The sequence below is a fragment of the Neomonachus schauinslandi genome, chromosome 1 (assembly GCF_002201575.2).
Source record: "Neomonachus schauinslandi chromosome 1, ASM220157v2, whole genome shotgun sequence".
NCBI lineage: Eukaryota > Metazoa > Chordata > Mammalia > Carnivora > Phocidae > Neomonachus > Neomonachus schauinslandi.
The window spans coordinates 204,978,568-204,989,203 of NC_058403.1; the positions used below are offsets into that span (position 1 = coordinate 204,978,568).

Below are 10,636 nucleotides of genomic sequence, written 5' to 3' on the forward strand. Positions count from 1 at the left end.
ATCCGCGCCTCAGGATTGGCTGAGGATGTGCTCGCGCCGCCGGAGGGCATTGACGGTGATTGGCGGGAGGGTGGGGCCGGCTATTTGAAGGAGGCGCGCGGATCAAATACGCACTTCAGTCGGCGGACAGAAGAGGCGGGAGCTGCTCTGGGTAACGCTACCCCGCTGACCACAGAGGACTCAGGCGCGGGCTCTGTCCCAGCTGTGGCCTCTGCCGCAGTCCGGCAAGGCGATGGCCAAGGTTTCTGTGCTGAACGTGGCGGTGCTGGAGAATCCGAGCCCTTTCCACAGCCCTTTCCGGTTCGAGATCAGCTTCGAGTGCAATGAGGCCCTGGCGGACGGTGAGGCTGGGCCTGTGTGGAGATCCCCCCCTCCCCCCGGCCAACCCCGACCTCCCCCGTGAAACAAGCCCTTCCAACCTTGATCTCCCTCCTTCCCTCCCCTTCAGCCCCAGCCTCCTTGTAAGAGACTATCCTGACACCCCATGGCCAACCCGACCCCCTCCCCACAGTTACTCCCGTTTCCCCAGTGGAGACCATCATCCCGCTCTTTTTTTTCTGTGGAGCTCCTCCTGGGCACGTATTTTCTATCAGTCTCCATTCTTTAACCTGCAGAGACCGTCAGTCACCCTGTCCCCCTTCCTTTTTTCCCAGCGGAGCCCCTCCGTTACCCTTTATCTCTGTGAAATCCCTTTCCCCCGTGGCAAGACCTTACTCGCCCCGATCTCCCCATTTGTCTCCCAGTAATCCCCTCCCCAACCTGCTGATATTTAAAACAACCGCACCCCCACCCACTTCTGATTGTTTTCTAACCCCAAAGCACATGCCCCAGAACCTGGCTTCCCACCTCCTTAGCCTGTACCCAGTTTTCCACTCTTGAGCTCCACCTGGGGAAGCACGGCAGGTTTCCAGCTCCAGTCTTTCAGGATAACTTGGTTTCCCCAGCTCCCGTTCCTCCCTCCTGTCTGTGTGCTTCGATAAATACACTCATATCTGAGGGGTGGCATAACCAGTCAAGCATCAGCCGGTTCCCACTGTCTGCCCACCAGGTTCCAGCTGATCTACTGCAGAAATTCTTTCAACACTTTTGATGGTCTGACCCAGTCTGGGGGGTGGGTGGGCCAGGCTGAGCCATGATGGTATCTGACTTCAAACAGTTGGCTGGGAGTTCAGAACTTTTTGTGCATCTTTTCCAAGGTGTTTTCACAGATGTACTTATTCATCTGTGTGTTAAAAAGGTGGACATGGCTCTCATCTCACAGATAGAAGACAGGAACCACAAAGAATGAAAGACCTTTCAAGTAAAGGTCTATAAAAATCGAAAATCTAAGGTTGCCCAGGGACTCTTGGCACCACTTTCAGGAGGAAGTACTCCGTTAGACAGATTCTCCACTTGGTTAAAGAAGAGGCCGCAGCTGAGGAGCTGGAGATCTGTGAGGCCATGGTGTGCTAACTAGCGCCTCTCAGTGGTAGGTGGGTGGTTTGTGGGAAAAGCCAGCCACTTGGATTAGTTTGGGGTTGATAACAATTCGAGATGTGAGTCCTTTTGGGCTAGGTCAATAGATCAGTCTCTCCCAGTTTCTCTCCTTTTTAAATTAAGGAATCTACTTGTGACTAACTATAGAATAAGCCCAGTTAAATCCTTTCTGGAACAAGGCAGGGTGTAAATAAATAATTAAAGTGTAGAATGACAGTGTGGAATAAGAATTTAATTTTAAAGCCAGGAGGAGATATAAGGAGCTAATAGGTTAAGGGATTCACAGTTCCCAGAAGGCAGGAGATCAGGTTTCAAACAGCCTGTTTGTGCTCCTTGCATTTAAAAAGGGTTGCATGGTCCTTATCTAGTACTTCTATTCCTAGGAAAATCTCTGCCCTGTTGCTTTACTGTTTATGGACTCCGAGCAGGAAAGTCAAAAGTCAACCTGCTGGTCATTATTTTTTAATAAAGAGAAATGGAATGACTTCCCCAGGGTCATAGAAGTAGAAGTCTTGGTGCTACGTCTGTAGAAGCATTGACACTAGAGTTTGTCTCTAAGTTCTGAGTCCAGAGTTCTCTACCTTTGCTATAACCTGGGAAAGAAAGAATTCATCCCTTATTTTAAGAAGTGGAGCATAAATAAGACTGTCCGTAGAATTTATTTCCACATCGGGACACTCTCAAAAGAGAATGAAGGGGGTGCTATTATTAATTACACCCAAACAATAAAGCTTTTGCTCAGAGAAATGCAAGTTGGAAAGCAAACTCTGGCCTGGAAACCCAGACTCTGGTTCTACCCCTAGGGCTGTCCATGACTTTGACCTGCCAGCTTGCTTTTTGCCTCTTCCTGGCCTTCTTCCCATGGAGCAGAGAGAATCCGTTTCCTGCCTCCCAAACAGTTGGAGGGGGCCAGGCTTTAGAAGTCTCTCAGATTCTGGAGAAATCTCAGTCTTGTTTCCTTGACACTGGCAACTGAAGATCCAACAAAAGGCCCAACCCCCAGTCAGTGGCTGGCCCTGTTTCCCAAGGGCTCCAAGCCCCTTTGGTTCTTTTTTCTCCTCGGCAACTGGAAATAGATGCTTCCAAGGCATGGGTCCACATTTAATACAGTAGGTATGTTTTTGCTCTCTTTCATTGAGAAATTCAACAGCCACTATTTGAATAAGTCATGGAACCAGATGTTCTGTCCCACAGCTAACACCGTGGTCAGGCCACGATTCATCTATATGATTCTGAACAAAGGTAAAGTGATAAACAGAAAAAAAGCCTACTAGATAGTCTTTGTTTTTGTTTTTGTCTTAAGGCGGGAAACATTCTCCAGCTAGTTCAACTATGATGAATTTTTACATGCCTTTAATCAGGTTAGTTTTGGTTTTGTTTTCGTACATAGTGGAAGAGCATGTTGTCGACTGTTCGATTGTAAAGTCAGGGCATAAAGACAAAATTGAATACTGTCAAGTTACCCTTGGAATTGCCTGAAAAGTTAGGTACACCATGTTATGCGTGTGCAATCATCTCCTACTTCTAAAAAATGGTTATATTAAAAAATGGAGCCACTTAAGTATGCTTCTGCTTCAAACGCTTCAGCAAGTTTAAGATGATCCAGTTTGTAGGTCCTTATTTTCAAGCATCTGCTGTCTTCCATAGATGACTTTATCAGCTCCTCTAACCCCTTGAGTCAGTATTTCTCTATGGTCCTCGGTCATTTCTCTGGTTTCTTTTCGGCCTCTCTTGAGGGAGCCATGGTGGCCCATTTGCCTGGCTGCTGGTGCAGTGCATTTTCTCCGGACAGCACCCACACCAGTCTTTGTTTAGGTTTTGCCAGTGGTATTGAACATCCAGTGCCTGTGACCCTCACAGGACCTGCTCTCCTCAGCCTCCTTTTTATCCCCTCAGCACACTGATTAAATGCACACATACAGGACTCCACTGGTGGGGGGGAGGGGGTTGCAGGAGGAAAGCTACCAAAATAGAGAGCTGAATTAGAAAGGTAAGGACAGAGCCAGCTTGACTTTTGTTTGTCCAGAAACGTTGTGTCTAGGCGTGTCACTCCTTGTCACAAAGATAAATCAGTAAACTTAATCGGTCCCTGCAAATCATAAGAGACTGGGGTTTTAACCCCGGTGAGGTCTATGCCACAGACCTGCTAAGGTCCCTGAGTAGAAGGTCTGGGTGATGCTGCAAAGGGACAGGAAATCAGTGTATCAAGGAAGAGCTTGGGGCTTGGGTGACAAACCTCCGTAGCTGTGGCCCAGCCTAGTAGTGTTTCCCAAGTTGGATGCTCTTGTGGGACACTGGACCAAGAAACAGGGCAACTTCAACAACAGTTTGCTTCCTGTGAAACTCATAGCTTGTGAAATTTCCGCCGGCTGCTGGAGCTGTAGGTTGTGTAATTTCAAAGAACCTAAAATAAGTTGCAGGTCTCCTGCCAACCTCCCCTGTACTAGCATGACCTTGCCCCTAATACACTTGGACCTCCTGCAAGAGGCAGCAGTCACCGGGAATTTCCTGTGCTTGCTGGGCAGGGTCTCCTTAAGCACTTTTCCTTTCACCTTGCTGGAATTACTCATGGATGAGATCCCCCTATTGGATGGGGTGCAAGCGAGTTGGGGTTTGAAGGATCACCCTACGGTGCCACGTTTGTTGACTGAGTCACTGTCACCCACATGTCTGAGGGGAGGCATGAGTTGGTGCCGGAACTGGAAGACCTGGGGGCTGGCTGGCTCCCCCAGTGGCCTCGTCTTCCCCCTCCTGACGGCTGGCTCTCCTGCTGGATTGGAATCCGCTGCCCTGGCCCAGTTGTCGAGGGATCTATTCAGTTTGGTGGCACTGGTCCCTGTGTGTGAAAGAGGATGCTGCTTCCTATCCCAGCACCCAGTGGGCAGGGCCCTGAATGGCCCAATTCCCTGCTCTTCCCTCCTCAGCACGCCTCTGTCACGTGGCTCCTAATTCAACCTCTGCCATACGGTTCACCCTCAGGCTCTGAGATCCCCGAGTTTCCCTGGAGATGCAGAGTCAATGTTACCGGGCACAGCTAGGCTCACGGGAGAAATTTCCCCACTAGAAGTAGAGTTTCATGCCCACTCTAGTGTTCAGGCCTATGGTACCTGGCACTTAGTCCCCAGATGTCAGGTATTCTTGAGAATAAAGATCTCTCAATATATTAAGGATCTGTCTACAACTCACATGAGAAGACCTTCCCCTGCCTTCGTGCTGCCCAGGTATTTCAAATCCTTAATATCCCATATCCTTACAGATCTAGAGTGGAAGATCATTTATGTTGGCTCAGCTGAGAGTGAGGAGTTTGATCAAATCCTAGACTCCGTGCTAGTTGGGCCTGTCCCAGCGGGGAGACACATGTTCATCTTTCAGGTAAGAAAGACAAGGCCTGAGGCCTTGGCACCAAGAGACATCCTCTTGTACCTGAGAGCACACAGTGCGGTTCAGGGGCCAAAAGTTGAGGTTCAAATTCTGGCTCTGCTTTCAGGAACTGTCTGACCTCTCAGAAGTACTTCATACATTTCCCTTTTCTCCACTTCTGTGTCATAGTTGTCACCATGAGCCACTGATTCATAGTTGATTCTCATTATTCACGGGAGTCACGTCCTATAGGGTCACTGCGAATGCTGCATTAGCGAATTTGTGAATACCGAACCGTTGTCCCTGGAAGAATACAGGGATAGGTTCCTACAAGTCCTGTTGTCAACCAATCAATACATAATCTTATTTCATGTGTATTTATGTTGAAAGACACCTTATTTAGTAATATTGTTGGTTCATTCACATTGAACTCCCTGCCAACAGCACTATAACTCATGCCTGAACAAAGCTTATCTAACACACGTTTTCTTCATAAAGCACATCATCACCTTGCACTAAGCACTATGCCTGGTAGCCATTCTGAACAGCAAAATTACCAGGGCTCCTGGGTGGCACAGTTGGTTGAGCGTCTGACTCTTGATTTTGGCTCAGGTCATGATCTCGAGGTCATGGGATCGAGCCCTGCATTGGGCTCCGTGTGTGGTCTCCTTGGGATTCTCTTCTTCCCTCTGCTCCTCCTCCCCTTCCCCCCTCTCGCTCGCTCTCTGTCTCTCAAATAAATAAATATTTTAAAATAAATAAATACTTAAAGATATTAAAAGCAAAGGCTCTGCTCAGTCCTTACCTATATCCCACTCGGCCGCTCCCTCCTCAATCCAAGCAACCTCCTCCCATCCCCTAATGCCTCACCCACCTGTAGCCAGGCCACCAGCAAGCCAAGCCCGTCTACTACACTCCACAAGCAGGGCTGGCTTCCTGAGCATTCAGCCCATGCAGCCACACAGGGCCCGGCACCTGGTCTAATATTCTGCTGTCACTGGCTAAAACTTACTATTTGTGAATAAGGGATCCCATGTTTCATTTGGTATTGGTTTCATTTTGTACCAGTTATGTAGCTGGTCCTATCCATAACAACACACCCCAAATCTGTCCGCCTCTGTCCTCTCCCTTCTGGTCTAAGTCACTGTCTACACCTCCAGGATGACCACTGTAAACTGCCGAATCTCCCTGCTTACATAATGGCCCTCCTCCCATCACAGCATCACACACTGCCAGTCTTTACAGACCATAAGAGTGATGCAGCACTTACCTCCTGCTAAATATTCTTGTTCTTCCCCAAGCCCTTAACTGGCCCAAAAGGCCCTGGGTGGCCTGGTACCTACCTGCCTTATCTTATGCCACCCTCCCCCCTGCTCACTACACTCCTCAGCACCATTTACTCCTTTGTGGCACTTGTCACACTGAGCGTTTTACAGGCATTTACGGGATTGATTCTGTCTTCCCCACTCGATTAGAAACTCCCGTTGGCAGAGACCATACTTTTGGCTCAGTATATTTACTTGCTCGAAAATCACAAGATGGAGGTGTGGCTGTGCGATCAATGCTAAGGCACAGGGTGTGTTTCCTCTAGGCTGACGCCCCCAACCCATCCCTCATCCCTGAGACCGATGCTGTGGGTGTGACCGTGGTCCTCATCACCTGCACCTACCATGGACAGGAGTTCATCCGTGTGGGCTACTACGTCAACAACGAATACCCCAGTCCCGAGCTGCGGGAGAACCCACCCCTGAAGCCAGACTTCTCTCAGGTGGGACCTGTCTCTGCACTTCCTGCTTCGGACAGGCTGCCTCCTTTGCACCTGGGGGAGTTGAGTCATTGGAACTGGGAGCCAAGGTCACTTCTTAAGGTTTTCAAGTCATGCTCAGATCTTGCAGCTCCAGACTAGAACCAGAGAGAGAAAGGTCTTTGTTTCTCAGAAGCACGCCTCACAGAACTGAGATTAGATAGGTCTCAGCCCTAAGTCATGATATATAGGCACTCCTTGGAGTTCTACCCATAGTTGCTGATGGTGATGGAATAAGTAAGCTGTTCTTCCTGGCCTTGGGGCAGGGGCTGGGGGTGCCCCAGCTCCGTGGGAGTAATGACAGGGCATGCTGACAAGGATTGACATTCCTCTTTCTGCCCCAGCTCCAGAGGAACATCTTGGCCTCGAACCCCCGAGTGACCCGCTTCCACATCAACTGGGACAACAACATGGACAGGCTAGAGGCCATAGAGAACCAGGACCCTGCCCTGGGCTGTGGCCTCCCCTTCAGCTGTGCTCCCATCAAGGGCTTGGGTCTCCCTGGCTGCATCCCCGGCCTCCTCCCCGAGAATTCCATGGACTGCATCTAACTGTGGGAATCCAGGCCCTACCTGGGCCCAGCCAGGACTGTGGCCAGTCTCCTAGCACATCTGGAGAGGGCAGCTGGGCCTCCCACACAGTCCCATGGAGGCCATCTGGAGGACTTTGGGGCCATCAACTATACCTAGGCCAGTCAGACATGGCTCTGAGGAAGGAGCAGGCCTCAGATCTCTCCCAACCCTGACCCAGAAGGATCATCTTACCTCTACTGCCCAGGCCTGTAAGAAGCACGTACTTCAGTTTTTAATTCTTTGTGACTTGTGTCTTTTCTCTCTTCCACACACACTATAAATTCCACCTGCAGGCCTTTGTGCCACCATGCTCCTTTGAGTACCATTGACCCAGAGCTCTTCCCACAGACCTCCCTGGCCTGCCTTGAGGCTTTCTTGGTCAATGCCTGGCAAGGCTCCAGCCCTGTTGAGCCAAAGCTTCTGTCATTCCTGTCCCTTCCCAAACATCGGAGCAAATCCACCCAGCTTTTTGGAGTCACAGGCAAGGAATCTTGGTTAGAAGGTACACTTGGACACAATTTCTGTCCTTCTCCCAGGACAGTTTTTAATCCAACAGCCTCTGGAAAACTCTGTTCCCAAAGGCGTGCTCAGCAGGATGCTGAGGAATGATGGTTGACTCTCCTCTCAGTCACAACCACCTTCCCGTCATCTCCTAACTGGATCTGGCTTTCCCTGGAGGCTGCCATGGTGGGAAGATGGCATGCTAGAGGAGTCTGCTTTGCTCAGTCTGCCTCAGTGTTGGCATCAGGGCCCCTCTGCCTGCCTTGATCTGCCCTCTGCGAAGACCTCGTGCTCTTGCAGGCACAGGAAACCATAGGGACCCTGAAAACCTCTCCCCTGCCATGCTCCCCTCAATGCCCAGTTCCCTTGCTGCTATGTGGATGCTATTGTGATTACAGTTTGTATATTAAAGGGTTTTTATATTAAATATGTTTGGTTGATCTAAAAATAAAAAGCACTTCATCTAGACTGATTCTGCTTTTGTCTTAAGTGGGCTGAGGCAGATTTGTCCATCTCTCCTCATGATGTGGTGAGGGGGCTCTTGCCGCAGCCAGTGGGCTGACTGCCCTTTGTCCCTTTGCTCAGCTTCTTACCCTAGTCTTAATTGGTTACATAATTGTACTCCAGACTGAGGTTCAGGGAGGGGTTTTTCTTTGTCAAAAGTTAAGCAACCCAGCTGTTCTGGATAGAGCATAACCAGTGATTTTTTAGACTTTGACCTTGACCCACAGGAAGAAATTAACATCATGTTCCAAGGACACACAGCAACACTTTTATTAAATTTTACTTAGCCTTACTTTGTAACTGCCCAGCCCAGAGTAGACTGGTTTGGCTGATGAGCCATTTCCCCATAATTCACAGAAGTGCCCTCACTCTTCCCTCCCAGAAACATGGACCTAGGAACATGGGTGCAGACAGCTGCTGGAGAGGGTGCAGATTGTATAAATCTATAGGCAGAGCAGCCAATTGGCTTGTAGACCTGAGACCAGCTAGCCCCTGAGTCAAGATAGCTGGCTCATCTGGCCCCCTGCTCCCCTTGGCAAGTTCTGTTTGGGTCTTCTACTTCAGTGGTTCTCAACTGGGGGCACTTTGCCCCTGGGGCACATTTAACAATGTCTGAGATGGCTTTGGTGGAGAAGAGGCAGGTCCCACTGGCATCCAGTGGGTAGAGATGGGATGCTGGCTAAAACTATAGTGAACCCACAGGACCGTCCCTCTCCCCAACAAAGAATGACCCTGCCCCAAATGTCAGTAGTGTGACAGTGAGAAACTGACCTCAGTCTGTGTTTTAAAAGGGCACCCAGGGGTGCCTGACTGGCTCAGTGGGTGGAGCATGCGACTCTTGATCTTGGGGTTGTAAGTTGGAGCAGCACATTGGATGTAGAGACTACTTAAAATCTTTAAAAATAAATAAAAATAAAAGAGCACCCAGAAAAAAGAGTCATCTTATTGCTCTGGAGGGCAGCTTCCCTTTGTGTTGCCCAGAAAAAGGGCATCCCCAGCCTGGCTGTGCCCCAGATTCCTCATCTGTGAAATGGGAGTGATGGTAATAGTACCTCCGTGATAGGAATAGGGCACAATGTATTTAACAAGTGCCAGCTGGGGCGCCTGGGTGGCTCAGTTGGTTAAGCCATTGCCTTCGGCTCAGGTCATGATCCTGGAGTCCCGGGATCGAGTCCCGCATCGGGCTCCCTGCTCGGCGGGGAGCCTGCTTTGCCCTCTGACCCTCCCCCCTCTCATGCTCTCTCTCTCTCATTTTCTCTCTCTCAAATAAATAAATAAAATCTTAAAAAAAAAAAGTGCCAGCTGACACGCACAAGCCCAGAGTGGATGCCCAGCAAAGCGATGGACGTAGAGCCCCCTCCCAACTACCCCTTGCTCCCTGGGTCCAGCATCCTCCTGAAGCTCCGGCTGTGGCTGGAGGAGACCTAAAAGGCTCCTCGGCCCGGACCCTGCTATCCTGCGCGAGGCCTTATGAATGACGACTGCCGGAGGCCCGGCGACCTCTGACCCGAAGCACCCGCCGCGCCCCTCCCCCGCTGGCAGGTGGACGGCGGCTGCGCCAGGAGGGTTCGGGGGGAGGCCCTGGCGCCAACCTTAGCTGGCCGGCGGCCGCTGCCGCACTAAGCGGAGGCGGGGGACTGCGGCGCGTACGGGGCCAGGCGGGCGCCCGCCTGGACCGCCTCCTGGGCCTTGGAGCGCGGCGCGGCCATCCGTCTGCCTCCGCCGCCCCGCCCGGCCGGCCAGAGCAGTGGGGCTGCATCTCCGCCCCGCCCTCTCACCCCGGGATTGACACTGAATGTTCTGCGGAGGGTTTGCCGGACAGCGCGCCTCCGCCAATTGGCGGCCTCGCTGGGCGGGCCATGGGCCCTGTCGCAAACCTTGGCCAGTCAGGTGCACCGGCCCGCCCAGCTGAGGCCTCGCGAGCTTGCGAGTGGCCGGGCGTCCGCGGCACGCGTCACGGAGCCGAGGGCCTATGGCGGCTCGGGAGGGTTGCGGAGGACCAATGGGCGGCGGCGCGGCCCCGTCACTCAGGACGGCCTAGGCCAATGAGCGGCGGGCTGCGGGGGCGTCACGGACAGCAGCAGCGGACTTGGGCTGAGGTTCCCGGGCGGGCGGGCGCGGAGAGACGCGGGAAGCAGGGGCTGGGCGGGGGTCGCGGCGCCGCAGCCAGCGCAGCCAACCCGAGGGGCCGCCGCCGCCGCCCAGCGCGCTCCTGGGCCGCCGGCCGCCGCCAGCACCCGCCGCGCCGCAGCTCCGGGACCGGCCCCGGCCGCCGTCGCCGCGATGGGCAACGCCGCAGCCGCCAAGAAGGGCAGCGAGCAGGAGAGCGGTGAGTGCCCGGGCCATGACCCCGATCCCGGTCCCGCGCTGCCAGCCCCCGCCCTGTCCATCACCGCCTGGCCCCTCCCCCCGAACCCTC

The 10,636-nt window shown here is 52.3% G+C and overlaps 2 protein-coding genes across 2 annotated transcripts in view; both read left to right on the forward strand.

Annotated features, from left to right (window-relative positions):
- Positions 1–102: 102 nt before the first annotated feature.
- Positions 103–8,183, forward strand: ASF1B (anti-silencing function 1B histone chaperone). Its single transcript, XM_021705378.1, has 4 exons — positions 103–341; positions 4,733–4,848; positions 6,428–6,604; positions 6,985–8,183. The coding sequence occupies exons 1-4, from the start codon at positions 233–235 to the stop codon at positions 7,189–7,191; spliced, it is 609 nt and encodes a 202-aa protein (XP_021561053.1). The 5' UTR covers positions 103–232; the 3' UTR covers positions 7,192–8,183.
- Positions 8,184–10,325: 2,142 nt separating this feature from the next.
- Positions 10,326–10,636, forward strand: part of PRKACA (protein kinase cAMP-activated catalytic subunit alpha) — a 16,648-nt gene continuing 16,337 nt past the window's right edge. Inside the window, exon 1 of the mRNA XM_021705583.2 lies at positions 10,326–10,546. Within this exon, the coding sequence (XP_021561258.1) occupies positions 10,501–10,546 (46 nt within the window). The 5' untranslated portion in view covers positions 10,326–10,500. The remainder of the gene's footprint in view (positions 10,547–10,636) is intronic.